The 15,818-nt window shown below is 37.6% G+C and overlaps 1 protein-coding gene across 2 annotated transcripts in view; it reads right to left on the reverse strand.

Annotated features, from left to right (window-relative positions):
- Window positions 1–603: 603 nt before the first annotated feature.
- CDKAL1 (CDK5 regulatory subunit associated protein 1 like 1) overlaps window positions 604–15,818 on the reverse strand; it is a 378,644-nt gene continuing 363,429 nt past the window's right edge. For both annotated transcript variants that reach the window (XM_057377905.1, XM_057377904.1), the window contains exon 15: window positions 604–1,315. In XM_057377905.1, the coding sequence (XP_057233888.1) occupies window positions 1,109–1,315 (207 nt within the window). In that variant the 3' untranslated portion in view covers window positions 604–1,108. The remainder of the gene's footprint in view (window positions 1,316–15,818) is intronic.

Consider the following 15,818-nt stretch of genomic DNA (forward strand, 5'->3'; position numbering starts at 1 on the left):
AACCACAACAGCCTGATATAAGACAGCTCAGCTCCACCAAAGTATGACACAAACATTAAAAAAAAACCTCAACAGCTCCTGCTCTTATGATTTTAAACAGTCTTTGCAAGTGGGAGTTTGGATGAAGATTCAAAAATGTGATAAGGCGTGAACAATCCAACAGTATCATGCAGTCGGGTGCCAGAAGAAACTGGCACAGTCCAGTCCCTGGCTGACCAGCACATTCTCAGGAGGTGTGGAGATCCTGTCATGACAAAAATGGCTTSAAGAAAGTAATCAGAAATTTTCATTGTGCAAAATGCAAAAGCAACCTCCCCATTAACAGAGTAATAATTGTCTTATTGAGCCAACACATAGCTAATAGAGATTCACATGTAGTTCTCTAAGCATTGTATWAAACCTACAGACTGTATTAAATCCATCTTTTAACAAAACTCTATCACCAAAACTACATATTCCCATTCAGTTTTTAAAACCCAACAGCTTTGTAACTATTTCTATGTAAAAGWTAATTCTTGTTGTATTAACAAAGCCTAGTAACTCATTGTGGAGTTCAGAGAAGCAAGATGGCAGGCAAAAAATCTTTCAGACAAGACAGCAAAATAAATAGCAACAAATGACAAACTTTAATGGCCTTGCAGTGTTCATTCCAATGTAAAAAGACAGATATCAAACCATCACACTGCATCAAACAAAATCTTTAGGAAACCTTTAAATATTCTACCCATATAAAAGATTACCAGTATCACTCAATGGAAAGATTTCTTATAAACYTAATGCAATTTTACCTGATACAGCAATTATGAAGAACATGGAATGCAAACATTGCATCATTTTAGGAAAAAAGAAAAGGAAAGATGCAACAAACTGTTCTGCCAACCAAGGATCTCAGGTTTTGGCAAGAGAGGCCTCCTCACGGCTTATTAACATTCTCTCCTTTGAATGACAKGAAAGGCATAGAGTGAGTACAAATTATTGCCCAATTTATATTAGCTTTTTTCTTTCCTTTAAAAAAAAAGAAAAAAAGAAAAAAGATTTGTTGGTAGAAGTGTTCCTTTTGAAGATTTTAAACAGCCATTTCATTGTTTTCATAAAAGCCCCATTCAGTTCACAGTTCTGTTTTCATTCCTCCGTAGTAAAACATAACAAGAACTGCCAGTAGAGCCAGGCTGACAGACAGGATCTTCAGTCCACCTCCTTCCTGTTGCCATGGGAACTGCAAAGCCATCCACGAGCCCAGCCGTGTTTTCACTGGGATCTCAGCAGAAGGCTGTGCTTTCCAGTTTGTGCCATTCTGTGRTGCACGTCTGAACTCCTGTGAAGAAATGCACACATTAAGATTGAAACTGTGTTATGTGTTYCTGACTGTACATACCAAATACAATCTCCTCTTTATACTGGGGTTCAAATTAATGTCCTTTTCAACACCAACAATTCAGCCTGCACTGCATCATCATCATCAGCTTTTTATACATGAATCTTATAAATGCCATACAAAATCAGTRTTTCTAATGAAATTAACTGCAAAATCAATGCAGCTGTGAGCAACAGAAACAAATCTCCAGACCTCACTGTCATAAGAGAGAGTTGTTTGATGGTTATTTTTTAATTTGTTTTGCTGTTATCTCACTACTTTCTGATCTGTGGCTTCTCCAACAGAAATGCTGAACCAGTGATAAAGGGGACCACAACACTCAATCCCTTGCACAGCAGGGATCTTCTAAAGTCAATCAGCGACTCCTGGTCTGCCAGCTCAGTGGTGCTTGAAAATCCTCCCACAGGGCTTTTCCTTTCCCCTGACCCTCAGGAGGCAGCTGTGCTAAAACACTCACCTTCTCATTCAGCATATTGAATCCCAGTTCCCTGCTGTGCCTGCCATTACCGTTCCCAACCTGACTGCAAGCACCAAGATCCTCAAGAATATGAGRTTTTTTAACTGCTGCACAAGTTACAGATATTGCGTCACCATTTCAGCAGAAAATCKAAGTGAAAAGAATAAAAAGCTCTTTTCTCTTGAACCCTTGTTCATTTCAGCATTGTAGATACTCAAAAGAAAGAGCATCCAGTGAAACTGTAATCTGATGACATTTGCAAGARATGTGAGTGGTAAAGGTGTTATTAAACAAAGGTGTAATGATGCTGCATCATGAGATTCAATATTTCTGTTGATCATTTCTGTTTCCCTCAATCTATTTCAATAATGTCTTGGGAATTCAAYTGAGATCAGTTGGATTTTTAATTGGCTTGATATTTTCCAGTTAAAAAATATTTTTAATTAAACCATTTCTTTTTTYCCCCTTCACATTTTGTATAAAACCAATCAGGGACCTAGGAAGTACCTATCTGAATAACCTTYTATTTCCAAGAAGCTGAAATAGGACCACATGAAAATACAGACCAGATGCCCGCTCCGTCTTTTACCATATTTCTGGGCAAACTCAAAGAAATATCAAAGCTCCAAGAAAGGTGCCTGCCCATGAAAGTGTGACAGCACAATTCAAACCTTCTGTAACTGCCTCCTGTTTTCCATTTCAGCAATCAGCTCCATTATAGTAATTGTAGAAGGAAAATAATGATGACTMCCGGCATCAAGGTAAGTAAGCATCAAAGGGGCAAATGACAGCCTGGAGTAAGTGCTATTCTAACATATGAGTTATTGCTGATTTAGTCCCCAATTCGCACAGGCAGAGGGTTCTGACCAAGTGAACTATGAAATGAGGATGACTTCTCACACATAGAGGACTATCAGCTGGGCAAACAGAAGAAAGGAATGGTAAGCACATTGGGGTGTAGCTGTCCGCAGTGTGAGGCACAGTAACAACTCTACTCCGGGACTTCAGCCTATATTGTGCAGTACATGTTAATTTAATCAAAACCTATTGTTATTAATTGCAATCAATTTCTAAGGCATCTGAAATTTTACTACTTGGCCACAGCTATTTTATCTTCTCAAATCAAAGCTGATTAAACTTTGCCTGCAAATTGAACTGGAAAATGTACATTATTAAGGTCTTTTTTACAAAAGAATCAAAATTCTTTTGCAATTTCTTCTTTATAGRCATTTATAAAGCCTTTCTTTCCTTTGTATGGTCTCACAAATCTCTACTCATCTGAAGTGCTTAATTTATGATAATGATTTGTTTTTACGTGTCTTGTTGGTACATTATCACTAAGGCTAAAGTGATTTAAAGGAATGAATAGGGCTGTAAAAATATCAGTATAAATAAAGTCTTATTTCTTCTGATATTTATTTTTCACTGATTCATGACTTAAAATTTTACTAACTACAATCAGACTATTGATTCCTAATTAAATATTTCTACACTGCATGGTAAAAGTCACAGATATGTAGTAGTACAAGACTAGATGCTATCCCCTGGCAAACAGATAAAAAGGGCCAGTATTTCATAAATAACGTTGTAACTTTCTCCTCAATGCTCCTCTTCATGCTCAGCTTCAGTTCCTATCTACATGTCTCAGCAAGACTAGGGACAGTGAGCAAAACCCCCAAATACAAGTTACAACTTGTAAAATATTTTCAGAGACTTTAAAAAAAAAATTCCCCTTCACTAACAGTTGAGCACATCAGTGTTTCATGTATTCAATAATGTTTCTGTGCTGCAATTTTCAGTAGTGATTTCACTGGCAWTTGGTTTATGTTAAACAGTTTTTCTGTTTTTCAACAAAAACCAAATAGTCTCATCTCACTGGTATAATTTTGATCAGACATAGCCTATACTGCYTTTTTGTGTTACCTTACTGTTTTCTTACACCTCTATTGCAACATGCACTGCATATGCATTAGGTAGTGCTGCATAGTGCTAGTAGGACAGAATGGCAYAGGAGATTTTAGCGTGGTTTACAAGATTCCAGTGGTAGCTGAATGCTACCAATGAGCTGTCCCAGTAGCTGTTCATCTAAGTCAGCCTGTAAAGCTGTGAGATCCATTTTTTCCTTACTTTATCAAATTTCCAATAAATAAGATGATCATACAGATACACTAAACTCATTTTTTATTTTCTTTCTGTAGAAGGACAAAAAGATCACTATTTGCAAACAGAAGTGACCATTTTCTTGCAGATGTACTTCACAGCTTACCACTTGAAATACTACTGCATTTCTTTTTGATAATATACATCTCTTCAGGTGATCCTGCCAAATATTTCCTTTCAAGGAAAGTAAAGAGTATGTTCATCTGATCCCTGTTTTCTAAGTAMTATYCTYTAGTTTGGCCCAAAATTCTCCCTGWCACATGGGTAATRCCAYAGGCTTCCACRAAAATTTCCCTCATTATCATCWCAGAATATGCATTTGTAAAAAAAAAAAAGGTACATCTGGCTCCCTGTGACTGAAAGGCTCCTGCAGAAAATGACAGTCTTTTTGTCCCCATCCCGAGATTCATACAGAGCTTTTAAACCCAGGATAATCRCTCAGAGACACCTGCCAGTGGATGCCTCTTCCTCAGAGTCTGTCGTGCAGCTCAGTGAGACGTGGCACAAATCCCCCAGTGGGAAGGGGAGCTCTGCTGAGGGGACCATGTCACTGCCACCTCTCCCTCCTGAGTAAGGGCTGAGTGGCCCTCACCACAGTCTAGACAGCAGGGAAGGGCCTGCCAAGACTATACGCAGTTCTTCCAGACACACAAGTATCATATAAACAGCTGCATTAGTGAAAAACACTGTATATGTATTTKTATGCACATTTGGTGTAAAAAACCTTGGTGGGGATAAAGATGTCATTTTTTGAACTAGCATTTACAGTGGCCCACTTGCCATGCTCTCATTTGAAAAAAAGCATTAATTCTGAAAAGCCCTCATTTGTATCTCTGTCTCTAGGTAAAATATCCACAGTGTATTAGCTTTCTAAGGAAATCTTTAAGTGACTTCTATAATATGCTGAACTGATAGAACTGTGATAYTTACCACACACAATCACTAGTTTGAGTGCAACAGTTCCTTAAGCTGAGCTCAGAAATCACACTTTCGTAGTTACAAGAGTTAGAAAGATTATCATAATGATTAATTTAAGTGGAATTTAGAACTAAATTCAAAGCCTCTTTTAACCAAAAAATGCTTGGAGGAAGMCCTAAGGTAAAGAAGTTCCAAAAATATGTGTTTATACAAGTTTCAGTCTCAATAGGCCACTAACTCTTTGGTAGACTTGTTAAGCATTGCTCTCACTAAACAGGACCAAAATGAAGGAATAGGTACTCTAAGATTTAAAACTACATACTATTAATTAAAATGAGGGGAGGAAGGGAAATTACCAAACTGAAATGCAAAGACAGACACTTTGAGCTAAGCATCTTGTATTTCCATGGAGGCAGCCTTTCATCTTGTTTTGGCAGTCACAAAGTAAACACAAGACTAATAAGGTATATATAAATTATTAAAACTTCRAGTGTATGATCAAATGCATTTCAGATTATTTTTTGAATAATTCTGCCTTGACGACTGCCAGGARTAATATATTTTGTGTACTCTTGCACAGACCCATTGGTTGCTGTCTTTCTGAAACTCTAGTCCCAGATTAAACCAGCAYGCATGAAAGAAATATATAATCACATCAAAACCTAAGATTTGGCATCTGTCGATCACAGCCTAGCTTTTTGTAAGATCTCACTTCATGTTAGTCAACAAAGACATAAGAGAAACTCTTTAGCTCTGAGCTGAGGTTTTAATAGATTCAAAACATTTCTTACATGCAAATTTCTTTTATGGCTCAGGGGCACTGTTAGAGCTTGAAGTGTTAGCTAACTGCTGTGAAAAAGTACTTGACTGAGCATATCTCAAGATAAATTAGACTTCTGAATTTTTTAGCCCAACCAAGTACATCACACACTTGTACTACTGGTTTTAAAAATATGGACTTTTATATAATCATGCACGACAAGTCTGTGTGACAAATTTAAAGAAAACATGTTAAAATATGCATTACATATCCTGCTGCACTATTTGAAACTCTGGGCTATTACACTTTAAAGGCATTTTTCAGATTTAAAAAAACAAACAGTTACGGATGGTCACATAGATTACACATCCAAAAAATTATGTAAATTGAATTTTATTGAATAGTTCCRGAAGACACATTTAGCTCTGTAGGTATTAAGAGAGCTCCTTTGATTGATTACTTTAAAAATTCTACCAGCCTTCTGCAAATGTGGAATGCTGATCTTAAATTACAAAATAAATGGCACAGAAAATAGTTTTTCCTAATGGAATTAACATGGTAATTCCTGTAAGAAGCATTCCCGCCACCATGAATTCCAAAGACTGCCCAGTACTATGCTGTTAGGAGAAAATGCCGTCTACAAGTATGACTGTGTCAGATGTCATCAGCTGTACACCATTCCTAGGAATTTGTTGATTCCCAATACACAGAGAGTTTACCTACCCATTTAAAAAATGATAAACCTTTTGGAGGGAAAAAGCAGCCCTTTTGCAAAGGAGTTTCCTATTATTTCTTCTTTTCGGGCTTTGAAAAAATCCAAGGATGGAAACCATAACCTCTCTGGGCCTTTGCTGCCCTGCTGGACCACCTTCATGGGGAAAATGCTTCTCTTCATACCCAGTGTGACCCTGTCATTTCCACCTGGCCCCAGGCTCTCATCTTCCCACATTTGCCACTGCGAAGCACCCGAATCCATCTTCTCAGGARCCTCTGCAAGGGCACTGAGGGGCCTCTGCTGGAGTCTCCTGAAGCCATCCCTGCTCCAGGCTTGGACAAAGCCTGCTGCCTCAGCCTCTCCTCCACAGGCCATGTGCTCAGCCCCGACCTTCTCCATGATACAAAGCTGAACTCATTACAGTTCCCAGTCCCTAATTTACACCAAGATGGCTACAAATGACCCGGTCAAAGCGGGTCAGCATTCTTCTGGAAGCCGGACCATCTATACAGGTAATAATGGGAGTCTACAGAGATTGATTCACCTGGAGCTCATCTGCATTCAATCTGACAGTTCCTTCCAGCTGTCATCCTTTATGGAGACCATCTTTAACTARGGCATTCCCCTGACCTGTACAGCTWGTTGRCAAAATCTGTCTGATCCCTTTGATCAGCATAGAAAACAACACTTTGTTCACTACTCAAGCACCTTTCAGCTTGGTTACTGCTACAATCCCTCCTTTCCATTCTCCTTTCCTTCTACTTCTCCCTGTCCTTCTCTTGCATCATCTGACCACGTGGCCTCTCAAATAAACAAATGCAGAGATGCCACTAGGAACATAAATCTGTAATGTCATCTCATACAGACACACATCTGGAACTTCCTCCTCCCGCATTAACATTAAATTAAAATTTTAATATTCCTATTTAAGAGTAGAAAATGAATCAGTTTTCTCTCTGTAAATTCCCACCATTACTGTAAGGCTGCATTGCTGTTTTTCTTGGCAGAGATCTCTCTKCTCTCTTCCATGTTCTTACCTAAGGGTAAGCCCTTGTCTATCTACTTCTTTTTTCCTCCCCCAGTCTTTCAGATTATTCCCTCAATCAGCCCTCAAAATTCATAAAGCACTTAGATCCTAGACAGAAGGCTGAGCAACTGGGGCTTATTAAATTATTTCCTTTGTACACTTTGAGGAGGAAGGAAACAACCAAAAAGCCCACTAACACAAGAAACAAAAACAAGAGAAACTACCATCTGAGAAAACACAAGCCAAAAACCACCTCCAAAATGTTTAAAACACAGTCTTGTGCTGTGTTTCATTATACCCACTTGTTTTAGCCTGTTTCTTTATATTTACCTATAAATGCTTCCAGCCAGGACTTGACTCTTTTTTTAGATATTTGTATTTTGTGCTGCTATTAAACTTAGTGACTCAGTATCCTTCCACTACACAAACAATTCACTGTCAAAATAACCTGCCATTCAAGGTCAGACATGATATCTTTAAAAAATAGTGTGATGCCTGGATTCTGAGCTTTTTTTTTTTTTTTTTGTAATAAGGTGTGGGGGGTGACAATCACTGTGACAGAATCAAAGGACATGACAGCCAGCATTCCAGCCAGCACCCGGAACCACAACAGAACTGAGAAATCTTCTAAACAGAAAAAGTTTGCAATTCAAAAATCACAGTCACCCAAATAATGACTTWAAATGAAGAATGAACATAGCAGCACAATGTAGACAAATTCAAGATGGGGTTCTGTCACTATTTATCTCCTTGTGCTTAGCACAGTTTTATGAAGGAGATGGCAGGTACTTGCTCTGGGCACTTATGTGGTAATTAGCTGGCTAACAGACAAATCTGTTTCCTAGAGATCACCAGCACAGGCTTCATGGCTCTGAAAATACATTATAGTAAATTACAGGATGTACATTAACTTGTAGTAACACTAGGTATCATTTTTCAGTGTGCATACCACAGCCTATCTTATCAGATATCATTCCACAGGAGTCCAGCTTGTCCCTTCTTTAAACGATCACCGAGATTTTTTTATTGGGTTTTTTTTTTTTGATGGGTTTTTTTCAAATAAGATTTTTAAGGCTGTGTTTATAATACAATAGTTTTCCCAGTTAATTTTGTTGAATGATGAAAGAACAACAACATGTAAATGTTCAAAGTCTGCTTTACAAATGAGAGTATTAAATGAAATGTAATATACTTCTTTTTACAGCACAAGCTTTCAGAGACCATCACCTTTTTGCTTCCCTTTTAAATCTTGAAACAACAATGACAATTATATGGAGGTTAACAGCAGCTACAGGCAAAGACACAAAAGGTTTCCATCAGAAAGACTACCCCAGTAAAATGAACAGCTAGATCTGAAAATCTATATTCATGTCACAAGAATCCCAATATAACTGAATGATATTCACATATCAACAGTGAAATGATAAATACTGCTTTTACTCAGGGGACATTGTCTCTCAAAATCAGAAAACATTTCAAAGATCTTTCACATGGAGCAAAGCAGAGTAAACTGATATATGTACATATTCTTGGCTAAAGACTTTCCCTTAATCCTACAATATATCATAATCCTGAATTTATGGTATTTTCATTTCTTCCTAAAGAACCAAGCATTAAAATAGAATGTTCCATGGAGACTTATATCATACAGCAACCTTCAAGACAAAGGATACAGCCCATCTTACACTTCAATATTGTGGATGATAAACATGGACCAAGAAAACATTTTAAATACTTTGCACTGCTACTAGGTTCCAGAGCTTCAAATTTCATGATTACATACCAGTAGGTATCTGTGGGATCGATCTGCCTCCCTCATTTTACAGGGAGCAAAAAAAATAAAGATTGAAGTGTCTCCAGTGCCACAATGCAAATCAGCAATCAGGTCTCCACAATTCCTGTCTCAGATTCTAGCTGCCACCAGAAGCCAATGTAGCCTGTAAAACCTTTTATGTCTGTCAAGTTTAAGTTTTAAAACCATTTTCYTAAAGCTAGGCAATGCTTTAATATKCAGTCTCCTGACAGTTTCTCTTACATTCACTTTCAAAGACTTTTCTGCCCAGTATTAAACACCTTCAGTTCCTGGGACTGCAGATGTTCACCAAGCACAGCTGGAACCAGACCTTAGCAAAAAGAAGTGTTTCATGTAAGCCTGAAATTTAACAGTTAATACAGTGTGACTGATCTTGACCAACTTTGTGGGTTCAGTGATAATACAAAGGTTTTCTTTTCACATTGTCATGGCCTCTTTCCTTTAAGTATCCTTAGTTGTTTTAGGAGGTCTCCCACAGTGCCAGTTAGCATACTTTTGAGCACCTGAGGGAGTGTCTGGAAATCTGGGTCTCCTTTTTAATTTCACACTCAGTCAAGTTCAGCTGCAGTTAATGGAGGGCTCTCTCATGGAAACATCAAACAATGGTTACTTTCTGTGATTAGCAAGCCTAGCTGCTCTAACACAATCTCTCTATCCTGCGTTACTTAAAAACGRTTCGTCAGCCCTTCCCTATAAGAAAGATTACACGAGAAAAACCTTTCTTGGCTTGCAGTGTATTTTCTGCTAGATAATCATGATAGCACCTTGGCAGTCTGTCTAAGACATCAAAGAGCAGTAAGTATCCAAACTGCAGGCTGGAACGAATACCTGCCCTCAGGAGAGACTTCGTATCATTCAGAGGGTGGTCTGACTAAAYTTCTGCAGTTGTACAGGACCGAAGTGCTTGAGTACCGACTTGCACCCTGCCATGCTCAAACACTGACCATTTGTACCCACTGGACCTCAGTCTTGTCCCACGTGGTGTTACATGGTGTGCTCTATCAGGCTCCATCTGGTAATTCCGAGGATTAGCTCATGAGAAGAAATTCAGTTCCTCTGGAATTAACCATGAAGTAACAAATACAAATTTCTTCTTTTTCTTTGAGACTTCATCCCCTGGAGTTGTCTTAAATACTGAAAAGTCACCACTGCAACTTGCTTCAATACATGCTACAAAATGTTAATATTTTTTAGGCATCTAGTTCCAAGCACCTTTAACTGGCCACCATCAAATTTGTTCTACCTACCAGACACTTGGAACATCTTTATCTGTGAAATGGGAAAAGAAAATCTGCATTTCAGGATGATAATGTAAACACAAATTTATGACTGTTTCTGAAGCACTCTGAAATTTAATTATTGGGGGTCATAGGAAAGGTTAGAAAGAAGTAAGTAATTCCCGTGAAAGCAAGGTTTAAATGGCATGTAAAAACACTGACATTACATGACAAAAAATGAAGATGAAAAATGTCTAACAGTAGTTTCTTAAATTGGATGCTAGGAAAACTTTCTTTACACAAAGGGTTGTCAAGCATYGGAACAGGCTGCCCAGGGAAGYGGCTGAGTCACTGTCCCAGCAGGTATTTGGAAGATGTGTGGATGTGGCACCTGGGAYCATGGTTTAGTGATGGACTTGGCAGARCTAGGTTAGMRATTGGGCTTGATGATCTGYRAGGTCTTTTCCAGCCTAAAAGATTCTGCTCCTAAAGGAATARTCTCAGCTCTGTGCATAGGGGAAACAAATTTGTGTATGGATGTGTGTGAAAATACTGTATAAGCACCTAGTAAAAGGCTGAAACATAGCGCAGCTGGCATTTACAAGGAAATGAGGAATGTTAAGCTTTTTTTCTACTTAGAAAAGGCTACTGGTCTGTAAGAATACAGCCCATAATATTTTGATACAGCTTTCTTTCATGTTTTGCTGTTGCCTTTGTCTTTAGATGAATATAAATATTAACAGCAATTGACTCCTGTGTGTCCTCCAAACCATTTCAATATCTCTGCCTATCCCGGTAACTTTTGAGCCCACTCACTCACTTCAGCAGGGGGAGAACAGCAAGGGCTGGTAAAAAACTCTTGCCCAAATCTAAACCAAAAATCTAAGTGCTCCTGTTGAGGGGAAAGYCAGACTGCAGCCTCAACCCAGATGTTTTGTGCCACCACCCTGATGACCAGCTTGTACTCCTAAAGCCCCAAATCACAAGTGGTAGTTACACAAAGCAGGAAAAGAAACCATGAACAAGTGAGAAAAACACAAATAAAACAGAAGATGACCTGAAAGTGGCAAACATATACTAGGTGTGAGAAATATACAGAGGTGAGAAATGTAAGCCCACAGGATGATAAYTGTGGGGCTTAATCTAATCTTTCACAAATTGATGGGTTTGGATTTGAAAATGTTTCATGTCTCCATATTAAAGCCTAACAGCACTACAACAGTTTGCTTTCATCACACAAGATACTCCCCCAAGTATAATTCATTTTCATTTCCAGCTATTAAGAGCTGCACATCTGGCTTTCCCCTGTGGTTCTTGTGACAAAATCTGATTATGCTACAGAATCTTAAGCACTTCACACTGAAAAAATAATGAACTAACATTTCTTTGGACAGAGACACATGAGCTGAAAAAGGAAAAGAATTCCTGTCATTCTAAGCACTACTTCCATCATTTCACCACATTAAAGTTCTTGTATTTTGAAAAAASTATCTGTGTCAGAAATGGATATTCACAGCTGTCCTTTTTGTATGATAATTATGTTATCTGCACTTATCAGAGATTTTGTATGTGAGAATTGCAAAATAGTTTCCATACGGAYAAGATAAATCACAGTCACACTGACTGAAATGACTTAACAATCACATGTGAAGTCATGTCAAAACAAGGACAAGATTTCAAAAAAAAATCCTCTAGTCCTGATAACAAGACCCTTTCCTCAGGACCAGAAATCCATCTGKTTGATATTATGCATAGGTAGTTTTTGTAGTTATGTGATTTTTTTTTTAACAAAAAGAGCTTGAATATACTGCCTACACATCTTTGTTCCATCAAAAATACTTTCACAAACATTTCCAAGCCATCTCAATCCAAAATGGAGCATTTGTTCAAATTCTGCCACAGTACACAWATATAGGTATGAAGAAGAACCCATCAATCTGAAAGCCAAGACATTKAATGAATAATTTTCTCATATAATATTGTGTCAAGGACACTCTGGTTATATCGACACTGAAGAAAAACAACAGTGATTTCCATGGGGCTTTTTCTTTTTGTTTCGCATTTGACATCTGGCTCTCTAGCCAGTCAGGTTTCATTCCTTTCACTGTTTATCAATCACACATCCATCTCAGCTTGGGTGGTACTTGGGTGGTCAAACCTTTCTGAGAGCTCACATGGGTCTACCAAGAGTCTACAGTGCCATGCCTTGCCAGTCACCCAGCCAGACAGAAATGCATCACATAATTAACAGCTACGAGCTCTCCTGCTCCACACATCACATAGGCTCCCACATACATGACACTGACCTGGCAGCCTTTGGAAAAAGGGGTATTGGGTAACCCCAAATGAGCCAGGTGGACTCTTTATGTTGTCCCACACCAGAGGTTGGCCATTTTTGCACTGGAATAATGACAACATGCTCACACAGGTGTGGAAAGGGCTTCTTTACAGGCCAAGTCTCACAAAGCAGTGTTGCTACTGGTAAGACCAGGTAAAAAGGGAAAATAAAAACTGTCATAAAGAAGACATTAATAGCACAGTAAAATCAACACTCATTACAGAATTAGKTGACTTAAACTGAGCCACAAGCTTGGGATTGACTCTTCTCTTATGGGTTYGTGAGCTACCTAGATCAAAAATGGTCTGCCTTCAAGCCTTTAATTATTCTGTGTGATTGCCAGCACCAAGAACAAGAAAAAAATGTACATTTCTTTTAGAAAAATATTTATAAATAKTTTTAGATGTATGTTTTTTATTTTACAGATGATTTTTTAGCCCTTTTCTACAATAATGAATGAGAAAAAAAATAATATTACTTCTTTCATACCATGGTTGCATTAATGAACGTGTAGTTCAACTTTGGTTTTGGCTTTAGACCACTGTACCGTAATAAAAAATGACTTCATACCAGTGCTTGTGAGCTCATGATTAAAAGCTGAAGCACCACTGCAGTACATATATTTTCCTCATCAAAATTCTGTTTTTTTATACTATCTAGGATGGAAGAAGTATGTCCTAGATAATTTTCCCACTTTAGTGGGAACATATATGGGATTTGGGCTATTTACACTAGCCCTACCACAGCACCATCCTAACCTTTCATGCTTACCTAACTAGATCTTTCAATGCAGAATTCCTTCATTCCAGTGATGGATCAGACAATTACAACAAATCCGTTGTGATTTTTGGTTAGAATGGCTGGCATTAGAATAAATCAGTAGAAAACCTTTCTGCATCTTTAAGAAGGGTTCTAACATCTGAAATGATGAATTATAGGCGGGGGAACTCTTCAAGTAATTTAAATACAGAATGGGAAGCAGTCAGAGGAAGGTTATCACAATTGGTGTACTGTATATTAACCACAAGTAAAGCTGTCTTTAATGAAGTAMTTAAATAACCAGTAAGTTTTGTAGGTGTTTCTTTTACTTAATGGTCTTCAATAAAACCCACAGGAAGAGCTTGCTTTGGAACTTGCTACAAATAAGAACTGATCCTAAAGCTCAGTTTAGGAGTCAGGTCCCATGAAAACCAACAGGCACTGAGCCAAGTTCCGTAAAGAAAGATCACAAACTTTTAATTTATAAGCAATTATTTCTCCTGTAGTTTGAGAAGACTCCTTTAAAAAAATCTCAGTGGGAGAGATTGTAGTSAGAGGGCAAGGGTTTATTTCTATTGTTGTTTGGTCCAGTAAAACTGCAACAACACACTTTAATAGCTAATGGCATGATAAAGGATCTGGAGGGACTGTTAAACCTGATATGGAATACAGCCCACACAAACACAAAGTTACTGTGACCTTTGAGTAAGCACCAGTTTCTAAGCTTGCTTAGATGCTACAACACTCTGTGGACTGTCGTTGAGCACACAATTACTCTAATGTGTTCAACAGTCACAGTAAGTTCTTTAGATATTCTAGTGTAGTTAGGAGTATATGCTTGGTTGACTCAATGTAAGGCTGTGAGTTTCACATTTCCTTCACTGAAGTACGGTATTTAAATATTTTAAGCTACCTTTTCTCCACTGTAGTCACCAAACTACTACTCCCTATCCTTACCACCTCATCATTACTATTCAATTGCAATTTAACTTCAGTCAAAGGTATAGCTCCTGCAAATTTGCCTTTGAATTCTTATATGCAGACATCTCCCACAACTACAATTTACTAGTGACAAAACCTTTTTTTATTTTCTCTTACTGAAAAACCTTTTCTTCTCCTTCTTCTTACCCTTGACACCACAAAATAAAATAAAAATAAGAGTCTAATGTTTTTGACAAATATAKGAAAAGCACAAACACAAATCACTATGTCCAAATATTATAAAGTCTGACTGTAAAATGATGATTAAAAATGGATCTGGGTATCCTAGTATAACTCGTAATTAATCCTAATGTTGCCAGATCAGTTCAACACTCTTTCAATAGATTTGTCAGAATAAAAAAAAATAAAGTTACTTGGAAAACTTATGTAAACCTTAGCAATTCTCATTATCATAGAGCAAGAACACAAAGGATGATTATTAGACTATTAGAAACTCATTCATCAACTCAGAATCTAATAAAAATTTTGAACACATAATAATATCAAAGGATACAGAACATGGCAGTACCTTTGACATGGTTTGGTAATTTCTTTGAAATGAGATACACTTTTAAAAGAGGTTTTCGTTAAAAAATAGCTTAAAGTCATGACTGTAATTTTTATTGCCCTTCAAAACAATCTCAAAGGTAATGAATCATCACACTTCAATGGTCTTGGCAACAAATACATTTCTAAGAGGCGGAAGTTCAACATTCCAGAACTTTGTATGTGTAAATTCAAACCTTCTACTGACCTTTCATTTAGTGATGGGGAAAGCTGGATCATGAGCTCCATGTGCCTTTTTTTGTGTTGTCCCTTTCAAGTATTCATGTAGAAAGGCTATTCAGATTATAGCTTCAATACATGAGGAACAGACAGAAATAACATCCATTCAAGAAATAAATATCTGATGCCTCTGGCTGCATGTTTGCTTGAAGGGAAAAGACAGACAGGGAAGGAATGGGGAGATAAACACTGTCTACGTGTGCCTTTGGGTGATCTAAAGAGTAATAAAAAGAAAAGGGATGACTAATAAAAAKAAAAGGGATGACTAAATACAAGCAGAGATTAAATGCACGCATGACTGAATATCCTTCAATTTTCTGTGTATTAAAGTCAACTGGAGATGTATAAAATTCAAGCCTATAATGATTTTTTGTGGATTGGATGTAGATGACTTCCAAAACCACATAAAGATTGAGAAAATTTGTGGCTTCTGTATTTTTCTCATGAAAGCCAATTAAAACTTAACGAACATTAGTACATTAAGCAATAAAGGATTACTTAAAGCAAATGCT

This window comes from Malurus melanocephalus, unplaced genomic scaffold, assembly GCF_030028575.1.
Source record: "Malurus melanocephalus ecotype Western Australia unplaced genomic scaffold, MMel_1.1 scaffold_332, whole genome shotgun sequence".
Taxonomy (NCBI): Eukaryota; Metazoa; Chordata; class Aves; order Passeriformes; family Maluridae; genus Malurus; species Malurus melanocephalus.